Raw genomic sequence first — 24,458 nt, 5'->3', positions numbered from 1 at the left:
ATTATTGTATGCCAAGCAAATAATAAGGCATTTGCCGGCAAATGTACAAGCACGTGGCATCAAGTGCACGCACTCCGCGGTACTAGGAAACCGAGGACAGAGAATAGGTTATCTATTATGTATTATACAGTATAGTGCGTTTTGCCAACACCGGTATACGACATCAAAAAGGGCTACAGAAACCGCTATTGGTCTACTACAGCAACGTGTGGCTTTTCACGACTAACTGTGTCCCAAGTGCAGAGAACAGCTTTATAACTCTATATTATTATTATAGATATATACACTATGTATAGAGAGGTAGCATATTGTTTTCATGGTTTTCCGATTCCAGAGTTTCCCGGTTTCCTCGCACGCGCACGTATTCGACTAAAGCAAGAGTTCTACATTATTATAATATATTTTATATATATAGTATAATCCATTAGGATAATATATGACATTTTATATAGCAATACAAGCCGTTGTGACCTATTCCAAATAGGTAAAGAGAAAATTTCCAACATAAATATTTGACGGTCTTTAAACAAAAATTTGACATTTAATAGGACTAATCCACAGTGTTCGTGTGAACTTTCTTGTTCAAAACAACATACCTATTCTACAGAGAGAGTGTTTGTTTTTATTAAAACAATTTTCCTATACAGTAACACAATAATATCTTGTACCTCGGATATCTGTGATTCATTTACATAATTTATTCACGCCGACCACAATAAGATAAACATTTTGCCATCACAGTGAAAAATTTAACTTTTGTCAAAAAATATTATTCAAGCGCCCTATACACACCATAGTTGTTATTAAGATATAAGGATAGTAAACGTTTAGATAACGTTTGAGTTTTTATAAAATTAATTAAAATAGAAAAACAAATAAACAATTGAACGAAAACGAACCCTGACAGTTTACTTCATTATATTTTTTGATGTTTTAACAATTATTGTTAAAAATCATGAGTTTTCGCACAATTATGGTTAATTAACGGTAAAATGTAAAATTAAGGAATAAGGACGGTCTAATATTTAATTTGAAAATGTGTACAATAATTATTATTGTATACATTTTTAATTTCAGAAACAATTGAATGCTTTTCGAATAAATTGTTATGCAAAACAAGCATACATAGGTACATAATATAATTTATTCTTTTAAGCGGTGTTAATGCTATTTGTCTTAATATTACTCGATTAAATGCAAACTGCTAATCTCAAAAGAAATTCCAAGCGGCCGATTGTTTTGGTAAATTATTTCCACTTTGTTGCTCGCCGTTTAATTTGCATCTCCAGTCATTAAACAATGAACGGTATCTCGCGACTATAATATTTATGTGTATATTGTTACTTAAAAAGACAACAGATATTTTACAACTAAAGCAGATAAAACATAAAAGTCAATAAAAACGTAATTTATTTTTTTATAAACATTGAAAACCACAACGATTGCTTTTTTTTAATTATCTTAACAATAACGAGTACTCGATCATTAAATAGGTTGTTGACTCTCAAAACAACTTTTACTTATAGACTCTTAATAGCAGTATTTATAATAATAACTTTTTCCCCGGCGCGATGCAAGAGAGCTGGTTTGTTGATTTTCTTAAACTTCGACTACGGTATATGAAGTATTAACAAGTTAAACAAGTATTAAAGCTAACCTAATGGACCGATTGCTTATTATTAATTTATGCCTCGAGTCGAGGATCCAAAATACAATTTTGGGCCTCTCAAAATTGATGGTCCGATGGAGACGTTTTCCCCCAATTAGGTTCTGATATCTTTAATTATTAATTCGAATAGTTGTTTTTGAAGTATGCCAACTTGACGATAATAATTCTTTTCAATAAATTGCAAACGTTGGGAAAGTGTTTTTTTTTTTTTTTTTGCTTGTTTTAAACTTTCAACTTATGTTAATTATTTCAAACTAAACTCAACTAGTTTTAGACACTCTGTATACGCAGGGAACCTATCTAGTTAACGGAGGCGAATTTATGAAGGTAAGAAATTTCGGTGACCTATTATATAGTCCTCGCTCAGAAGTAGTTTGCCCATAGGGTTAGATCAGACGAGGCAACCGTCCATTGCATCATACTAGTACAGCGCAAGCCACACCGCTACCGGTATGCTTTGTAATTATCACCGACCGTGTAGTTTACTTGGTTTAACACTGTGTCGAAAGTTTCCGGAGAGTCAGCTCTTGCAGGGGCGGTGGAGGAGAGCATATGTGGGTGAGAGGATGAGACCGGGGAAAAGCAAAAGTTTCGCAGTCGTAACCCGCGAGCCCGACCGCTTTCTGCATGTTCAATTACAGGGGCATCCATCCCCGACTTAACAAACAGCAGACCATATAATAATAATAATCATAGTGATAACAGCGAAGGGTGTGTAGAGTGGGGAGACAGCCGCGCTCGAGGGGGAGGATCTGTTGTTTAGAAGTTGATTATTATAATACGCCGGAACGTTTTGGGCACCGCGAACACTTTTGATAAACGGCCGAGGTTGTCGACGATTACCGCACACCTTCGCTGTGTAAAATGTACTTTTGTTACTTATTCTTCTTGATTAACACTTTGTTTTTTTCGAGGGGAGGGGGAGGAGTGGATAAATAACGAAAACGAGCAAAAGCTACGACGACCCCTGAACCCGTCTCGTGTACGCCTGTGCTTTTCGAGACGGTATAATATAATATATTAATACTATAAAAAGAGGGAAATTGGCCCCACAGCGTTCATACACCGTAGCATATAAATATATATATATATATATATAATATCAAGATAGAGCACCGTGTAATATGTTTTAATGAAGGTCGGTGAATAATTTTACAGCAACAAAAACTCGTCTGTTTTATACTCTGCAGCGTAGAGAATTGTGTTAATAAATATGTAGAGACCCTGTCAATTTGCTTATATTAATTATACACCTTAAAATTATACATTTTTTTTTACATACAATCATAAATCAACTCGTGTCAATAAATTCTTTACAGTCATTTTTGTGCAAGCTAATATCATATTTTGTTTTGCAAGTTTCCTTTTCAATTTTTTTTCAAGCTATTTCTGATAGTAAAAGATTTATCAACTTAGAAACTTTTAGATTGATTTATCGGTTAATAACACCTACGCTTTTGTTTTGAAATGTGCTCCCACTATTGTTTCAAATAAACGTTAAGCTTTTACTAACATATGGGTTTTTTTTTATTTAGCATAATCTCAAAAAAGTGCGCTTTAAAGTTTTGTTGAAAGTTCGTGATTAAAATCCAAGGGTAAATATTTCCTAAAACTAAATAACCATAAAAACGTTTATGTATAAAAAATGTATTTTTTAAGCCATTCTAATTTCCACACCATTAACCTTTTACAATTGACATTTCGACGTGGGCTTTAATGGTGTTCATTGAAATAGCAAATTACACGAGAGATGTTTTCCCCGTAAAAATTTAAGACCTTGTCAAGATTATATAAATAATTCTCATAAACTTAAGTATCGGAAAATTGTTTTCAAACTTTTAAACACAATAATTTCTTTAAGTTTACAAAATTATTCCAGCGGCCACAAAAATAATCAACGTATTGACTCGGCCATATTATGCTGACTTGATTGCTTAGATTCCTTTTATTACTTATAACAGTACGACGGTTTAATTTAAATTAGCCAAGCCTATACGATTAAACATAAACACTTGGTACACGCTAATGTATACAAGAACGTGTAACACAACAAAAAAATAACCTAGTTTTGGCCGGAAAAGTGTTCAAAATTACACTATCGGCCTATGGAAAACTAAACATACCATTATAGATTAAAGATTATAGAGTATAGATTTATACTCTGTGCTAATACTTTAGAGACCAATACCTATTACAAGCCAAATAAAAAACACATATACCGAATAAACTTTAAGTTATATTATTATTCTGTATATTGTGTGTGTTGTCTCAAGTCAAAAACCGTAATATCGTTATCACGAATGATCGACTTTGCCGTCCCTTCAAGTTTTCGTAAGTCGAATCTTTTCATTCGGAAAAAAACTGGTATGTATCTGCTCCGTTTCTCATATATATTGCCCCCTCCCCCTCCTACACCATAGACCTTTATCTTTCGGACGACCATCTGCGACGGGGTTTCCTATTAATAATTCTGAAACATATAAATGCCGTTATCTTTTCTTCCGTATACCAAATCTGACCAAAACGATATTTCGGTCGAGCACTGGCTTTATATTGTTCGATACTGCTATATTTTTATCCACGTGGAAAATGTTTAAGATGTCAAACTACAAAATCAATAAGCGATATATTAATTTCTACACCAATCGTCCCGGACAGAGGAAAATCGAAAAGAGAAAATCACACAAGCGTGTGGGGTCTGTCGCCCAACTGCTCGATCCAACCCAAATCTGTTCCAGCTGTTCAGTTTACCAATTATTGTAATTCGCCACTACACATACTAGTATGGTTTGTAATAATAATATGTAAAGGCATCCTCCAGAATGTAAACTGCCAAATTATTCGTACATGCCCGTGTAAAGGCCCGGCAAACATCAACAGCGGAGGCAACAGCAGCAGAAATCGAGGGTAGGTTGAAAATATTTTAGCGAAGAAAATAGTCAACGGCGCTGACCCTTTTTGGACAATAAAAGGCATCCGGCTATGAAATTCCAAAAGGGGAGAACACGGAGCCGCGAGTTTTAAACGCGACGACAAAGAGTAGCACTACTTTAAAGATCCGTTTTAATTTCCTGTTTTTGGTGTACTTACGGGGAGGAAAAAAAGGAAATAATACTGCGGAATTACAACACGCCAGCAGACTCCGGTGTAGCCGACACGCTATTTGTCACCCGCCGGCCACGGTCCATTAGTCAAATGTTATTTCGGGACTAACAACAAATAATGAACTCCATCGGCCTCCATTAACCATTAATATTCATTTGCACGATATGCCATTGATCTGCCTCCCCCGTCAGTAACCGGTCTCGAGAGGCGCTAACGACTGTACAACTTGTATTGTGCAAAACTACTGGAATTCGGTTTGCATTATCAAGTTCTTATGGTTTTTCTCAGAGTAATTTAGTTTTTACCGTGCCGTAAACGCCGGAAAACAAAATTAAAATTAGAAAGTCCACTCGACGGTAACGCCGAACTCACGAGCACCTCTGTTTGACTGATGACTTATAAAAATAACTAGCAAAGTATTGAGAACAGATGATGATGAAAAATGAGTGTTACAGCACTTTACTCGCAGTAAGTTTACATTTACACTGAAATTTTGTTTTCCTAAAACAGCATAACGAAGTGCTTTTCCGTTTTTATTCACCACGAGTTAAATCCAAAATAAGTTTCGCGAGTAAAACGATGCGATGTGTTCGAAGCCTTTACTGAATTTCCCTCTCGCCAACAATGTTTGCCCTGTATGAAAATAAAAGACACCTTTCCTCTGGCAACAATATGTTTAAAAATGATGGGAAAAAAAACAGAAAACACATCATGAACACACAATATTTTGCTTCTTCAAAAAATGTAATTTTGTTCCAAGGAAACCATATTGCATATTCACTATATAATATTGTATCCTTATATATTCAGTATTAAATTTGGAGAAAGAAAGTGCTATTGTTTGGAGTTCATATTTATCGGATATACACACACATAAAAAAAGATGAGAAATCACTCACCGAGGGAATGCCTGTGTTGTTTGCTTCCGGTAAATTTATCCCGAGGGAATAATCCAACAGGGGCGAACGCTATTCATTTATTCCGCTCTTTTCTTCGTTCCACCTACATCCTTCAACGTTTGGCAAAGAGTTTAGGCGAGTTTCTCGTTAGGATGTTTTCATCTACCGTAAAACTGTTTTCTTTTATCACGAAATCCCTATCTCTGCCCAGTCGAGGCTACCCATTGTGGCGTATCTTCTTATTAAACGAATTAGCTTTTTAAATTAAGTTTTATCAGGCCGAGTGCCTTTTTTCTTTGTACCAAAAAATTACCTGAACAATGAGACGCGTATCGTGATAATAAAAGTTGTACCATAAAACGATAAAACTGATCTTTTAAAATAATTGTTATACATCACGTCGAGAACAATATTATCATTTATAGGTACATGACTTGAAATATTATTATTTGATTTACGGTTTCTAAGAATACCACTCAAGATATTTGTTTTCGAAAGATTATTTATATTGTTTATAAAAATACGCATTTTTCAAACTTCTGTCAGTCCGTTTTCTTTTTGCAGTACACATAAACGAATCATTAGTCGAGTAAAATATTTTCCAAAACTTGTTTTCATGTTCTCCTCCAACTTATTTCACAAAAGCGGGGTCGACCATCCTAATCATTCCCTTTTCACATTTCTACAGAATATTTTATTTTAACATTTATTATATTCCTGTACAATAAATAATACTATTTTATAAGCATATAATTTCATTATGTTAAGCTTATACAATATACACAACAGTATATTTGTGGTGGCGTGACTATATTAAGGCGAAAGGTCTAACATCATTCGTGTGTACAACAAAGTATACGTTTTTTAAATAAATAGCACGTGCTTACCCTTAGCCCTTTATCGACATCGGCCTAAGTATATAATATAATACACTTTTTCGCCCAATTTAACTTGATACATTTCCAAATTAAAAACCCAGCAGACACTTTGCTCTCCTTTGAATTATTAATACGCCTCGCCCGTTTAACCGTGTAACTGAAAAAGGAATGTCTCATTTTTCACAGTGCTAAGGGTAAGCCGTTGCGTCTCGAGTGTCACATTTAGTCAAAAACGTCACCCTTTAACGGATATCTCGGTATCGCAAAAACGAAGGGTGGGGGGATGTGTGTTCAATCAACGGAATTCTTCGCGAAAAAAGCTTTTCGAAATTAAACCCTGTTCGTTGTGTTTCGTTTAGTTCCGCCGGAGAATCGTTTCCTCCCCTACGTTCGATTTCAGCCCTGCCGTTTTCTTACTCTGCCAAGCAAGCCAAGTAGATTAAGAAGATTCTTAATTCAACCGAAAAGCCTACAAGAACACTTTTAAGCGCAAGCAAATTGTAGGAAATTATTTAACAGGATGCCTATGCAATATTCATAACTTGATAAGGGTGTTAATACGTTATTGTATATAACTCGATTGGCTGTAATTGTTTTTCCCTCCTTTGTTCACTATATCGTGATTATTATTTTGTATGTGTGCAGATAAATAACTGAAACCCAGACAAAAGTTGGTTAATCATTTTTTGTTATCTTAACTTAAATTCCATAGTAATTAAACGCATATAATAATCCATTTTGATCACTTAAATAGCTTCTGCCGTATGATTTATCTATCTAAAAAATACATTTAAATATTTTAGATATGGATTGGGTATATTGTATCGGCCGTATTTTTTATCTGCTTGTAACAAAAAAAAAAAAACAATTAATTAGTTAATAGTTATTATTAAGACCACTTTATCGATACAAAACGTTAGGTAGGCTAACCTACACCTTTACCGTAATAACTAATAACACAATATGATATGGTTTTATTAGCTGCTGATAATTATAGCCGATTATAAATTCGTTTGACCCACGGTGCTAATTAATTTCTGACCCTAAACGCCCGTTGAGAATAATAATATTAAAAGGGTTTGCGTGCATGTTGAAACGGTTTAGCTTTTTTTTATATGTTAGTTTTGTACATAAATAAAAGAAACAAAAAGGACAGGGGCAAAGCGGCTGGCAGTTGTATCGGAAAAACGCAGACTGAATAACGGGCAACGGCCGTTTCGGACAACGATTTAAAAACACATTTATTATCGTTTTCTTTGGTTAGGTCAAACAGTTCGGGACAATATCCGCCGTGAATTCGAATCTTAAATCAATTCCCTTTCGTCCAAACGTAAGTAGAAATTGAAAACCTAATAATATTACTTTCCCCCCCCCCCCTATTACATTAGGGCCTTGCAAAATACACATTTTAACTTACCAGACCACAACTCGTGATTATTTATAAAAATACTGAAGCCAGGCTGGATCTAATCAAACCGAAATGTTTACTCTATGAACACAACTTTAACCGAATTGCTATCAATTTAACATTTAACGTAGCAAATCAAACGGTCTAAATTATGATCATTCTTAACCAAATGCGGACCGTAGAATATCACATTTCAATGGCTAACCGAACTATACCGGACAACATACTTTTATAGTTCACATTTTTCGAGAGAGTCCCGACTGAAGTGAACACCAATATGTTCTAAAATAAGGCCAATCGATTAATTTACTAGTATACAAATGAGAACGGGATTTGATTATTGTTTGGTGTGACCCAAGTCGCATGAGAGCTTTCACCAATTTATCTTTTGTGCGAGTGTAACAGTGACATATTATGTTTTGAACGTACAAAAGTGTAAGTATAATATTGTGTTGAAATCATTTTTTTTTTCTTTATAAATTCCGATTACTGCAGTCCACGGTTATACCGAGACCGCACTTGGACTTGATCCAAACTCGTATGACGATCGTGCATTGAACACGAGACAACTCGGAGGAAACCCGTATATAATAATACAAATATTATATTCTCGGGACCTCAACGGCAATAATGTTATTAAAAATGTCCAAAGAAGACAGTCGAAGGACGGTATTCGCTTGGACTTATGCGAACAATACTTAAAGAGTTGCTCGTATCGATGTGTGTGTATTTTAATGGCTGTACATCGCTTTTGCAGACTGCAAAATATGTTATTGCGATTGTATTGTAAGGCGTGCGGGGGACGCCTTTTTCTATTGGGACATGTTTTATTCATGTGTTCGTCGATATTCATTTATGGAACTCGGCGCGCGCCCTACAAAATTCATCGACCAATGATGACCAATTTACGCACACACACACACACACACACACACATAATATATAGTAAGTGCGATAATGTGTAGACTTGTTGAAAATCAACAGGGATTTTATTCATTACTTCTTTCGAGAATGTATCAACAACTATAAAACCAAACACGGATAGAAAAAAGTTCTAATTGATGAGCATTATATGATTAATGCTTGTTTTTAAGTAAAATAGCACTAGTAATTTTTTGGACCTCAGCTATTCGACGCAAGTATATTTAAACCTAATCTAACTTCAACTAATTATAATGACGATGGACAATTAACTGCCCCATGCGTTCCCCACTGCGTCGTCGGTTGCGTTTATTATGCAGCCACGATCGTCCCCACAAGCTCCAAAAAAAAAAACTAAGTACAATGTTTCTTCTCGTGAAAGTTTGACAGCTTAAAAGGTTTCCGAACTGCAATTGCGGATTTTCTCCTTTTTTTTTTTGCGTTTTGTTGTGCTGCGCTTTAATTCCAAGACTTTTTCCCCCGGCGCATTGTTACCCATAATCCAATTACATCCCTATCCGTTATCCGTCACCGTATATATATATATATATATATACATATAATATATCCTTGCCCACACCCCAACACATTTATAATATCATTACACCCAGTGTTGCTCGCTCAAAGTCATCCGGTTCACGACTGCCAGACACTTTAATACGGCCATACATGCCCATCGGGTCTTTGGCAGAACGCCGTAACATTTCGATTACGCCCATAACATACACAAATGTGTGTTCAAACCCTTTCTACAGCTTGCACTATAAAAACGCGCTCTCGAGCCATTTCAAGTTCAAGGCAGTGTACATGTAATATTTACTATATATATATATACACACACACACATGTTATTATTAAGCTTAAGACTAGAATAAACATATTGTATACAACCGTGCACAATATATTGACGGAGATGCTCGGACAAAAGAATACAAGGCAATCATATTATCAAAATTATATCTAATTCCGCGACGACAAGTGTATGCGACAGATAAAATATTCGCATTAAATTCCATGATAATGACCAGAAAAATTCTATATCATTTAAAACTGTCGAAAAAAAAACACGAGTGTTACACTCCATTATAAGGTTGTATATTAATTATTAGGTATATACAAACATGTATTTTCTGAGTGCTTTGCGAAATCACGGAATAACTCGCTTTATAATCTCAAAAAGCGCACTTGTTTTACAAACTTCTTCAAGGAAATGTTGACTGGACGATAAACAGTGTTGAACAGTTTAATTCAGGGGTATTAACGTTTGAAAGATTAGGCTGTAGAAGAAGTGCAGATGAGTAACGCGTAGAAAAAATGATACCACATCGCTCGTTTGCTCCATCCCACTAAACGTGCTAAATAACTGTAATCCTAAGAGTTCAAAAGTTGAAATACCTGTGTATAATATTGTGATATAACATAAACAAAAATGTTTTCTAAACAAAATAAACTATGAAATTTGAATTTTTTTTTTAAACGAGAGGATCTCTTTTAGTTGATCACCCTGTAAACACTCAGGTTGCACGAATCTATATAATAACTTAAAACGAGTGTGAAAAAGTAATAGCCGCCATAAGGCCAATGTTGAGGTGCCGTGGATGAGCAGGTATATCATATAATATATATATATATATATATCAGATAATAACCCTCGAGTCGTTAGTTTTGGAAGGTCAGTTTTTACAGGTGTATATATGTATATATACAATTGTCAGTCTGGACACGGTTGTTAATGTGTTCTTTTTATATTGTAAGCGTTAATCTTTGGAAAGAAAAAAATATTTATGAGCTCTATCCGAACAATCAACGACGACGCGTACAGTAATATCATCCTTCAGCAGTAATAACAATATGACGGTTAGGGGAAGAAAAGAGGTGGCGGTGGTGGTAGAAGATATCAATCATGGATCATGACACCCCTTCGTCCTGACCAATGACAACATTAACTGTCCGGGGGTGCGTTGACGACGGCGATGAAGACGGCGGGCATACGATCATAATATTTATACTGTATACATTATAATATTATATGTGTATAGTGTACCGATAATATAAACAACATGCACGCGTGTCATCAATCATGCATATTATATTTTGATAAATATTTATGATGTCGGGCACTGTCTCCGGCTAGGTCTTTGGCGTTGGTGGCTGTCTGTGTTTGCATTGGCCGAGAAGAAATTGGATGGAAACGCAGAAAGATATGCAAGGGATTGGCTAAAAAAAAAAACCGACGGACAACGTCGTCGGTGGTTTACCAAAAAAAAAAAATTCTGTTTGTATAGTATTACAGTGTATACATAACGTGTGAGTGTTTTTATTCAAAACATTCGCTCGGCGGGAAGTAAGCTTGTTTGTATGCCATCGGGACGACCACTGCGAAGCCTGTACAAGAGCAATTCGGGCAGCCTATAACGTTGTAAAATGCATAAGTTGGCGACAGACTGATTTACTTCTACACAGTGCCCCCGCCGCCGCCGGCCGAGATAAAGTTTTTATTAGGAGACACGTGTATCCTTCTCCTCCTCCTCTCGTAACAGAAACATCTTATGGCGAACCAGCTCCAATCATTTCATCCCGTATTCTATTTCAATTTAAATGCAAAAATACTAAATTGGAGAAGTTTACACGCAAAGGCGACCGCACAATACCGCGCGTTACTCAACTGTCTAGGTATTATATATTTTGTAATGACACCAAGACGCAATGACTGTAATAATATATACATAATATACATTTTTTCAAGATATCCTAACAAATTTACAAAATTATGGTTTTTTTTTTTAATCTGCGAAAACACCGTGACCACCGTGACCCTGTATGAGCCTTGTGTTAACAATGTCCATTTTGTTCACGTTTCGATAATATATTGGCAACTAGTTGTACATTTTTTTTAGTTTATTAATTATATAGACTTGTGATTTATGATTTATAAATTATATTTTTTAATCATTATAGCTAACAGTTTTAGCTTTTTAAATAACAAAAATAGGTTTTATATTTTAAACATAAAGCATATTATAACGTGTCAACAACATGTTTAACATTATAAGTATTCCAACTTGATCTGAAAAACAAAGTATAATATCGGCCCTTTAAATAATTACATCTTATCGCGTGTTATAGGCTTTAGGGGTATTAATTATTATTATTTAAGTCAATACACAATTTTCCTGTCAAGGTAAACCCGATCGATTTCAAACGAATTTCTAAAATTATCTGCAATTTGTATTCAACGATAATAGTATTTTAAGAGGAAATTAATTCTTTAAATAATTATTATCTAATGGCTTTTTATACTACCCTTGCGGTACAATATAAAATGTGTAGCGTTAGTCGGATTTAAACAAAACCAAACACAAAAAAGAACCAAATCGGATTACGGAGAAGAGTTTGTTAGTCGAATGCTAAATATGTTTAATACAACCTTGTTTAGTGTTTAACGTGCATGAATTTTGAAATTCGGGGTACGGAACCGACCCAGGATTTACTATACAGCCACTGCTATACATATTTATACACGAGATGTATAATACGTGTACATTTTTTCTGTTTTAATATTTTCCAAGTATATGGCCAACAGATCGTCATAAAAAATTAGGGTCTCTAAAAAGTTTAATTTTCATTTTTATAATAATATATTTTATTTACACTACAAAAAAAAACAGTCATCCCAAAAATATGATGTCGCTGCAATACCTCAACGACTTTTCATTGCTACGTTGTTTGTTTATATAAATTATTGAGCATTGAAAAAATATGTATTAACTAATAATGTGTTCAGGAAAAACACGAAGCTATAAAGAAGAAACCAATTAATATATTTTTCAAAAATAAAAAAAAAGAGTTGAAACAATGTATTTGTTTAAAAAAATTAATTGTTAATAAATTCCTTTTGAAAGAGGAAATGATTAACGATTCTTTTTATAAATTTCGCTTAGAAATGTTCACTGAAACTACTGGAAGGGTTATTTGTGTATCTTCTTCCCAAAAACTTTTTGACTTTTGCCAAAAGAGTGTAAAAGTAACAACCAGAGGGGACGAAGAAACGTATAAAATAAAATATTAAATGAGGCTAAACAAATTATATACTTTAACTGGATTAGGTAGTGACTCAAAGAAACATTAAGTTAGTAATTACGAAAAGCTATGAATATTTCATTAATGTACATGAAAGTTTCAGTAAAAAGCGATGAAATCGAATTTGTTATTCATAATTATGACATATTTAGAGAATTCTCGTTGATTAACATAAAATTGTGCAACTGCGTTTGCCACTTATGTAATACATGTAAGACATTTTTCAAACAGTTAAGTTCAATAACTGAGTTCACAGTTTGTGTTTAAAGTTATTATTAACTATTATAGTATAACAATTACTTACCATGCAGAGCTTTCAAATATGCCTTTCCCGCATTGATCATTTGCCTAGCACCAGGGTTGAATTTTTCCAATATGTTCTGTAAATAAAATATACACAAAATTTATAAGTACAAAATGTTGAATAAAAACCATCTTTAAAAATAAATCAAAACTACAATACCAGAGTGTCTAATTTATATTGTATACAAGGTTCTTATAGATATTCATTTTGCACAAAAGCAATACTAAAATAACATTTTCGATTTTCTTTGTTTATATGAATTTAAGAAAAATCATGATTTATTGCAAGATTAAAAATATAAAACTTTGCGTCTGGCAGACTTGTCTGAATTATTTTATTAGAGTCGCCAACCGGAATAAAATAGTAGACATTACACATTTCATAAACATGGTATTAGGATATATATTTTTCATCTCTCAAATATTATGACCTTCCGCTTATAATAAAAAAAAAACACTTTAAAAACCAAAAATATTGCTTATACATAATATAATTTAATAGCTTTATTTGCATCAATAAAAATATGTATGAATACAATTTCTACAGCTCATGTATATAAACCAATAATTTAGAACATGTATGAGTAATGCTTAATACCATGTACACAGTTTATTGTTAACTGTACAAATTATAATGAGTTTTTTTTAAATAGGTATTATATAGGTAATATTTGTATTGATCAGTAACTATGTAAACGAACTATGTTATGATTCGCGTGGCTTCAGTAGAATATTTAATCATATTAATATCAGATCAGTACCAAAAAAAAAAAAAAATTTCTCCTACGGTTATTACCATGTTGTATGCATATAAAATGAAATTGAACAATCTTTACCTGTATAATGCTCGACATTGATCTTATTACGAGATTTAAAATGAATAAAAAATAAAGCTAGTTTATTGTAACGGATATGCGTATGCACTTGAATTAATTTAACACTAGTTGCTTCTCCATGCGTTGTAAGTAATATGTTTATTAAACCTCTATGACAGATAAAAAATCTCTTTAAAAACGTCATTAAAAAAAAAATTGATTCACAAACGAATATTTTAGTAAAATAAGTATTACTTTTAAGTAATACAATTTATGCTTAGGTTAAATACAAATAATTTGATTTGCATTACTGTTTTAAAATTTGTTTTATGAATTTAAAAGATTTTTAATATACATATATCTTTAAATTTACACCAAATAAAGCAGTTTTTACCTACTCGAAAACACGTTAAAATTAAAAAATTAAATAGAAACACAACTACATTAAAGTTTTTTTCGAAATTTATAAAACACGTAAACAGGCTTTTTTTACTCGAAAAAAATGTTAATAATAATTAAATATTATTAAATCGAATAAACAAAAAATTATAATTAATAGAAAAGCATATTGATATATTTCTAAAGACACGACTCCTTATGTTCAAGAAACATTGTGTGAAATAACGTTGTAGTAAAATAATTTTAAATCTAATAATATTTGTATAGTGTTTAATTAAAACATTTTATTGTAATGATACGTTATATTTGTTTTTATGCGAAGCTACAATTTACTTTTATTTTATGTTCTCGCGCATACAATAATGAGTAATAAAATATGTAATTTAGGAAATGTGCACTAAACGGAGACATAAAAAAACAAAATTCAGAACCCGCCAGAAAGTTTACCTAGAATTGCAATGAAATTATATGTTTTAATGTCATAACGCGTTAAATACATTATTCTTATAATAAAGTTCATTTCCATAAAATGGGTTATACCGCCCGAATGGATGGAACGAGACATGATGATTGTGAAATTATGTGGTAAAAACAAAACTAGTTACGCTGAAATTCTAAAAAAAATAAACCCTTTAAAAATTAATTGTTTTTTCAATATTAATGGAGTTTCGGTAGGTTTGCCCCCTCTGCCTTTGTTGGCAATTCGACGTGTACATATTTAAGTGCGTTTGTCTGGACTGCGCAGACTTCTTAATTAGAGTTGACAACTACGGGAATCAAATTTTGAGTAACTTTACAGACGACGCTGTCTGACGATCCAACTACAGGATGATTTTTAAAATACAACGACAATGACAGTATTTTAAAAAATCTGTCCCATCGCTTCAAAAAACACATAAAATAAACTGAATATAATATCAAGTCTATATAATGCGTGGGAAATCATTTTAGATTCGGTATTCTACAAAATGATTGTTTTTTAAGGAATCTTAGAAGGTTTTTTTTATGAAAGACAGTACAACGGCGACGTCTCTGGAGCTAAGCAATAATTTTGCTGTACATTACAATATTAATGTAATAGTTTATTTTTAATTGTCCGTTGCCAGTGCGTGTTTGGGTGGTCACCCTATTTTTCGCCGGCCAATTTCGAAAATACAAATATGCGGTTCGACATTCGAGATGGGCGATAAACTTAACGTTCGTCTGAACAAGCTATGGCTAAGAGGGCAGAAGGTGCGTGACCCACGAACGTCGTTAATTAAATAATTCGCTATTTCACTTAACGCCGCGAGTCGAGGAAAAACATATTACACGCTGGCTAGTATTCTTGGCACGATTTCAAAAAAGACAACAAAAAAACCGTTTAGATATACACACTTCCCCTCCTCCTTTGCCAGTCGACCCGTTGGATTGCGCATTTTCCGCGACGACTTGTCGTTTGTTTTTCCAAAAGGGTCGACCACCAATCGAAGCTTTTAGCGCCCCTCGAACGCTCACACAATATACAATCGGCGTTGGAATGCGGACGCGTTTAGCCGGTTTAAGTGTACCAAGTGCATTTTACTCCTCCCCTCCGTCCTTCTCGCCTTCGCAACACGGTCTTGTGGAAAATAAAAACCTGGAAATCGTACGTACCGTACATACAAAATATGTGAGCATAGGAGATAATGTGTAAAACGAATTTCACACAAGTGGGCAGATACCGGCTGCATAGTCACCGTTTCCGCGTGCACTTGTATTCCGTGGGTTATATAACCGAAATATAGATCATAATAAAATACTTAGGCCTGTATTTCCTAAACGCCAAAGCGTGCATTCCGAGCATTACAGGTGTGTGCACGCATATGTTTTAGTTTCGTAGCTTAAAAGCAATAACAATCATGTATACGTCTTTGAGCTTACTATCAATCTTACTAACATTGAAATTTTTGGCGAAAATAACTTAGAATGCAAAACTGACAAAACTGCTCTGGCCCGACTTAACGCGCGTCTTTCATACTTGTGGAATCGCCAAAATAAAATGCAAACCTAGAAAAACAAGTCTAGCGATTTCATCGATCATTCCAGCTTAGGTACAGCGGACAGATAAATTGATAGTTGCCAATGATACCCGTCACAGCTTTGACCTTTATATAAAAACAAAGAACAAAATCACAAGTAACCGATTACGTTATCGCCTATGTGTTCGAGCTCCGAACAAATGTCGTCCGTGTCCAATTTGTAAAAAATACCGTGGCTGTTAACATAGCGCAGACTTCCTCGATTTCGAAACGTCTTGGCGCGCCATATTGATATAATAATAATAATAATCATACTGTCGAATAATGATAATATTATTACTATTGCACAGGTAATAGCAATGGTAATCGTAACACGCACACACACACCTAGACAGACAGACAAGACTTAAAGATGACTTGAACAATTCACTAGCTGTTAAAAAAAACACCTATGGGTGATGTAAAACGATATTGTGACACCGTAGTACCATGCGTACGGCCAAGAACGTGCACAACGGTGTAGTTAATTAAGCGCGTTCGCTGCTCTAGTTTTTTACAATACAAAATCCGTCGATAACCTCATAATGTCATCGGTTCTCGTTTGCCCGAGTACGGATTTCAATCGGCGTTCAGATCAAAATATATGCGCGATACAGGGTGCGTCGGAAAAGTAATAATTTAATTGCGCAATCGAATAACTTGAATAATATAACATAGAGCATGTAAAATTCGACAGCACAGTTTTACACTGAATTGGATTGTGTTTTTTTTCGACCGCGCGTTTCCTAATAGACATAATATCTGTAAATAGATGATCGGTGTACATAAGGACCTATAAAAATGATATTGTGTTCGAATCCGGCGCGATATTCGCCGGCCCAGTTGGAAAAAAGTATACTATCATACTAGCCACTATATAAATATGGCTGATCACCGCCTATATAACTCGCAGTGAAAATATCATAGAGATCATATCTTTTGAATCTAAACACTAGTGTTCACGGCCGTGCCTATTATGGCGGTGTGCATCTCGCGAAGGAGGCAGACTTAAGTTCTCTTGCACAACCGCGGTATGCGACTATCTATGTATTGGAAAATAAATTGACGCAATCCAACGGATTGACCAACATATAGAGCTTGTATCGATTGTTTCGCCGAGTGACTATGTCATATCGATAGTGCAGCTGACACGATAAGGTCTTGGAGCGGTTTTACCCTACTACAATTAGTTAGGAACTGTGTACAAGGCGGCAGTAGGTGTAGTGCCTATTTTATTGGCGGTCGATCGACCGTGTCCGACTTAAACACTACAATATAGAGCTTATCGTTTGCCGACCAAAAAATAATAACAATCATTGTTAAGTCAATTTGAGTGAACACGTAACTTTAATGTTCCCACGTTTGAACCAGCCATACGAGAGGGGAGAGAGGGGAAGTAGGAGCTACTCTACTGCGGATCAAACAATGCGGTATATTGTGTGTATTATACATAATATAATATGTATATACTGTGTACATTCTTTCATCTTATGTATGCGCGCACCACTCCAATTACGAATAATATACGATTATTATGTTATTATAGTTTTCATCATATTTTCGTTGTACATACTTTACATTATTGCTGTGTAAACGTAATCTCTCCAGTATAAACAATACAACGCGAGTTCTCACCAATTACATTATAGTATACATAATATATATATATATATAAGTATAAAGGGGAGGGAGGTATTGCAATGTGTATTTAATAATAAAATAACAGCACGCAAAGTATTATATTGTTATGACGGAGCATCAGCTTTGCTAAATCGAATAACGTATAGATATATATATATTACTTTAATACCGCTCTTATATTGGCAACCGATGTAATTATAATAAGTATATTTTGTTTTCCCTTTCAGCAAAAACTCTCAAAACAGCCAGTTACTTTATAATTTGATGATTTATGATACAGCTAGCCTGTTTGAGGGATGACTTTAAAGGTTTATAGGAGAAAAAGAACGAAAATAATTCAATAATCATTTTACACTGATGTCTTTGGTGTTAGCGCTTTTAAACAAATCGACGTAAGCCCTAAACGAACCTACGTAATAAGGTCTACGCCGTTTTAGTCAAAACAAAAGACGTACAAATTACCAAGCACATTTTACATTTTGCCTCGAGCCCAAAACAAAAAACAATTATATGCAATAACCACACGAAGTGAAGAAGAACATCGTGAGTAACCAAAAGGCAAAGATCAGTGTGACCACACGAGAGAAACTGGTTCTCGTTGATTAAACTGTAGGCAATTCTACATAAAAATCTCGTAAAATCGCGGTTTGTCGTGCCATTTGCTTTTCTGTTTGTTACTCAATTCCATAAAATAACAACCAATAAAAACTGTGTAAGTTGTAATAAAACACCGTCATTGACGATCTTTATACGGTACTAATATAATATGATGTTATATAGTAAATGCCGTCAAGTATACACTTGGTAGAACCGACTTCTTGCTTTTAAGTTATTTCAAATTGAAATCAATGCCTTTTAGCCAGTAGCTCCTCTAGTCCTAGATTTATTGTTTAAACGGAATCGCATAAAAACAAAATATAACAATATCATAATAACACTAATTTCAGTAGTCCCGTTCAGGTGATGGCGGTGCGGTCGGAGAACTTAACTCTCAAGGATACGTACTAATGTAATGTAATTGTGTTATCGGTTCGCTTTTTGAGAAACTCTATAATAACAACAATAATAATATATGAACGCTCGCCGGCTGTAGCCCGTAGGCGGGTGGTGGCATTTATCTTGCTTTTGCCCGCGTTATCTGCACTTCACATAATAGAGAACGCTTTACACAGTGTTCGGGGGGGCGCCGAGTAGAGCAATTTCGAAACCAATTCGGAGACGGCATAGATTCTTGTATGTACCGCGGCGACTTAAGTATATTGTGCTTGTGTAAGTATACTATCTACTAGTGTACACGTCTGACACCATGATTTGTTGCTCTAGTACGGATCCGACGATTTACCATCCGTTGCAGATACACTCCGTCTGATAAATACCCACCAATATAATAACACATACCATGTTCGGCCCCGTCGAAATTTCGACCTTTGCGTGCCTAAGTAAAATATCCACTCGGCCAATGCGTTTTACACGTTGTACGATTCATTGCGAATACTTGGCTATAATAGTAATGTATTTGTGTAATTGCGGTGATAAAACATAATACGTTGCCCGTATACCTGTATACCGACAAGGAAGTTACAGTATCGTTTTTTTAGAAGCGCCAATTTTCTTAGCGAGGCAGATGCGCGCGTGCCATTAAATCTTACGTTATGCTATTATCGTCTCTAGGTCAAAGTATAAACTCCCACGAACGACCGTAAAGCTAACCAAGAAACTTTTTCGTCCATATAACGGGCTCAATAATTATAGCTCGCCTGTCTCTTTCACCAAACGTTCTGTCGGCCAACCGCATGTGGGAAACGCAGTTCGTTTCTCAATACTAAACCCATATTATGTGTTTTGCATTTTAAAAAAACAAATATAATCAAAATAATAGTATTGCCTAATAAAATAATAACAACAAGAATAAACAGGGCAATTTTGTTGTTATTTGATTAGTATCTTGTTGGCGAACAACCGTAATATCTATTACAGATATTATGATAGTATAGTGTTGTGGTTTACATTATACATTCTGACAACCGGTATTGTAAAATTATCATTTAAACATCTCGGTTTGATAAATCACGGGATAATATAAAGTGAACTAACATTCAACACCGTGTCGTGCTTTAAGTACACTTATTTATGTAGTGGAGAAGATATAGCGCAATAAGTTACAGAAAGAAAGAAGTGATATTAACCGGTCACGAGATACGTGAAAAGTGCAAGTCTCGTTTAAAGATGATTGGTTGGTTTTTTTATGAATATATAAGATATAAACACCAATCTAGATAGTAGATATTCGCTGTGTATATAGAAACTCGGTACTGCATATTATAATACACATAATATATTAGATATATAGTACATTATTTCCCTTTCGCTTTGTATTGAAAAAAATATATTTATAAATAAAAAATGCCGACAAACAGGTATTGCGAACTAACTGTGTTTTTTTCATTCGATATTCATCGTGAAATCAAAATTAATCAAATCCAGTGGATTAACGGACACGGGTTTTAAAAAATGGAAAAACGAGAGAAAACACAATTTCCTGTTGATTTCTTTCGGTTTTCATCGGTCACTTTTTTAATTACAATATCGGGCGATTCATTTAATATAAGACTCATTTTCTCGGAAAATAATTACGATTTTGTAGTTTTTCTTTTTTAAAACATTTTTATTTATGTTATTATACAATATTAAAAGATATTTAGGTACCTTTTATAGTACTTTACATTATGGTCTAGTTTCAAAAGTTGATAGCACTGCGGAAAACGCTATGAAAGTAAATAATATTTTAATATTTTATAATAACCTAACATTTTTTAATCATTTTTCAAACATTTGTTCCAAAAAGAATATGTCTACAATTATAATAATTTTCTGAAAAAATCAGTGTCTTAAATGGATCACTCTGTATAGTGCTGCCATTCCGTTAGAAAAACAAATATTGCAAACGTTAAGGAACATCTGTTGCATACTGTTACAATACATAGGTATTGTTTTTCGTTGAAGTTTGTTGAAAATAAATACTGAGGAAATCAGTTGGAAAAAAAACACTATACTGTTTATTGTTACCGAGATTTAGCGTTTGATATACAATATAATAAAATAGTAATTATATATTGTGCTGGCTAGCGGCTGTCGATATTTTTACACTTGGAAAATGGGATAAACGAAATGAAATAGGTTTCTGTAATTGATCTGTTGAAGGGAGTACAATTCAACTTTCAACAATAACTTGAACAGAAATAAGTGTTTGGTAATATATTTTAAGTAGTTTTTACACGCGTACACAATAGAACGTTTCCATAGGTGCTCTACTGCTGAATGCACGACTTTACCTAAAAATAAATAAATACCGCGTTAGGTTCCCCATTTGAAATCATTTGAAGTTTGATTGTACTTTACATGGCGGCGGCGATCCCATAAAATCCTTTTGTATTTACAATAGTGCACACTACACATGTGAGGGAAAAACGTTATTATCCTTAATGTAACTCGAATAGTCGCGGTGTGCTTTTAGCGTTTAGACTTCTGTGTGATCATATATATCGCTAGTCATTTGTAGTAATAATTTAGTCTACCGTTTTTTTTTTTAATGTCTAAAGAACGATGGTTGTTTTAAATAAAGAATTTACCATGCATACGTGTTGGCTAATGAAATCTCTTGTTTGCGCACTCACTAATGAAGCGCATCGATATTCGGACGTGTCCTACTATATTTTATAAGCACACGGATATGATGAACGTTAAGATATATTATAAGATGCAGTCAAAATGCGATTGAACGCGGTTATTAAAAACCATGACAACAGATGAATTATTATTTACATCGAATATGGATATAATATCTCGAAATAATTACTGTGGCAGAGTTTATGGTCGGCGAGGCAATTGCAATCCTCTCTGGCCCTTGGGACACACGCAGCTCTTAATCCGTCGATGCATTTCTATCATATTATGTTCTTTCCCCATACACATAGTTTCTTTCGCACGAAGTCTGAGTGTGCTTGTGCCTGGAGAAAGTGTTACAGATGTTTTCTTATTTTGTATGCATAAGCGACAAGCCGTGGTCCGAAGAATGGTGTTCTTGTCCGGCGATGAGTACATCTTATAGTTGCAGCTCGTCAATGAGGATTAAGGCACACGCACGAATACAAAAGACATCCGGACAGCGTACATTTGTACAGCAAATTACTCTACTCGAGTCCTATCCCTTTTTATTTTTTTTTTTTTAATTATCGCACCGTCAAATTGTTTGATTATATTGCAATAGTGTGTACGAAGGTATACTCTATTATTTTGAGCCGAGGAAGTTTTCTCCAATCGGAAACGTCAAACCGATGACTGCGCAAAACCGATCTGCCCCCAGTGGTTTCCTCTTCCACGAATGTTTACTACTTCACAAAATTGCTCGGATCGTATGTCGGCGCCATAATAAAATATAAATCTTAATAGAAAATAATATCATATGGTCATAATACGTAGGTATAATACACAGTATATACTGTACACTATACAATATAAAAAAAAAATGAATATATACCGATAATTGCATTTCACCCATTCAGTGAAACTCCTTTTATACTTGTTAAGTTTTGCCAATACACACACGGCAATGTGTTTTATTTACACCTGTTAAATATTAACAAATATTTCAAAGCCACAATTTATGCGCTCGCGAATTAAGGGTTTCACACTTTCTCGCGGTTTTTTTATACAACGGGTCATGCCAGCAACTACAGTTGCTACTCATTATTATAACAAAAATATAATAAAATTATTATTATTTATGATGTTTAAATATTTTCGTATCATATTTTGACAAGAAATCAAATATATATATATATATATATATATATAATAACATAAAACAAATATTGTATTTAAAATACACATAAAATCTTAACGAAACGTTAAAAACAATTTCTAATTATCTGTTTGAGAATAATTTAAAACTAACAAATAATATCTAAGTTCTTAACTATCTCTGCCATAGAGCAAAATATATATGTTGGTTTAAAAGTGATTTTTGGATTTTCTTTTTTTTTTTACATCATTATCCGACTTGGTATTCATATTATACACACCTGCCGTTTAATACTGTACAATACTCGTGTCTTTGGATTTCAACACGAGTGTCGGTGTTACTTATAAATTATAATGTATTCACTTTTGCGAGTTAAACGGCTTACACGCGCGTTTATTGTTTCAAAAGTTTCTCGAGTCGTTCAACCGCGCGTTGAACAAGACACATAATACACCAGTTTTAACTTTTAACACATTCTAAAACGCATTGAGTACGGACTAAATTATTTTGTAAATAAATTATTACTTAACAATGTGGCGCGGCTCGTACTCTCGTGTGTACAACAAAATATACAGACACATCAACTCAAATAAGCTTACCATCGCTGTAATACATAGATACACGTTACTGGGTTGCAAAACTATAATATAATATAGATTGTTATGACGTTGATTGTCTCGAATGTATATCTAATATATAACTATTGCTGTTTTATTTACTATATATTGTATTGTCAAGCCTTTAAGTAGGGATTGGCGTCATTGCAAATTACCCCGGCAGTATATTATACATCATAATATCGCCTAACAGAGCTTAGACTTTAGGCAATATATGTTATGGCCGCAGAATACTGACAAGAAATGTCCCCCTCACACAAGTTTCATGATTAATTTAATAATGAGTGTATTGTTGTAAGAACAGCGAATACATGATATATTATGTCTTCAACTCTATAACTATGTTTAAAGTGACAGCGTGTATTATGTACTTCGAGAATAGACAATATAGATCTAATTTCAGTTTAAATGTTCACAAAACCTAAGTTTTGGCAAAACATTCGTTAGGTAGTTGAAAAATAATTTATTGTAGTCAAGTTCAAAAAATATTTAAATACTTGAAATAATGTTTTTTTTTTATTATAATTAATAACATGTTATTGTAAAACAACATTAAAACCCGATATAACTAAATCGATTTTCATACTATATTTACAAATAACTGTAATGATCAATCAAAACAAATTCCCACTTATACAACTTTTTCGATTATAATATTATAGCATACCTTTTACCTAAATGTAGCATTGGTATGTATATATATTATTTTTTAGGCAACACAATTAGTGTATACAATATGCCAATTGCTTTGAAAATATTGAACAGCTAGCAGCTGGGAAGTAAAATTTCGCGAAATTTGCGTGTCTCACGGCTGTCAAGTAATATAAATTATAAACTATTAAGTATTGCAAATAATAACATAACGTAAGTATATTAACCGACA

The 24,458-nt window shown here is 33.8% G+C and overlaps 1 protein-coding gene across 1 annotated transcript in view; it reads right to left on the bottom strand.

Moving 5' to 3' along the window:
• The window catches only part of LOC126834495 (uncharacterized), a 102,751-nt gene that overhangs the window by 46,437 nt on the left and 31,856 nt on the right, over positions 1 to 24,458 (bottom strand). The window contains exon 2 of the mRNA XM_050566451.1: positions 13,265 to 13,340. Within this exon, the coding sequence (XP_050422408.1) occupies positions 13,265 to 13,340 (76 nt within the window). The remainder of the gene's footprint in view (positions 1 to 13,264; positions 13,341 to 24,458) is intronic.

The sequence above is a fragment of the Adelges cooleyi genome, unplaced genomic scaffold, assembly GCF_023614345.1.
Source record: "Adelges cooleyi isolate 19-005CV unplaced genomic scaffold, UGA_ACOO_1.1 ACOO_flye_CR_arks_rails_tigmint_CR_PRNA_21, whole genome shotgun sequence".
In the NCBI taxonomy this organism is placed as follows: Eukaryota; Metazoa; Arthropoda; class Insecta; order Hemiptera; family Adelgidae; genus Adelges; species Adelges cooleyi.
The sequence above is the reverse complement of the archived record's forward strand: the minus strand, read 5'-3'. Positions and strand labels throughout refer to the sequence as shown.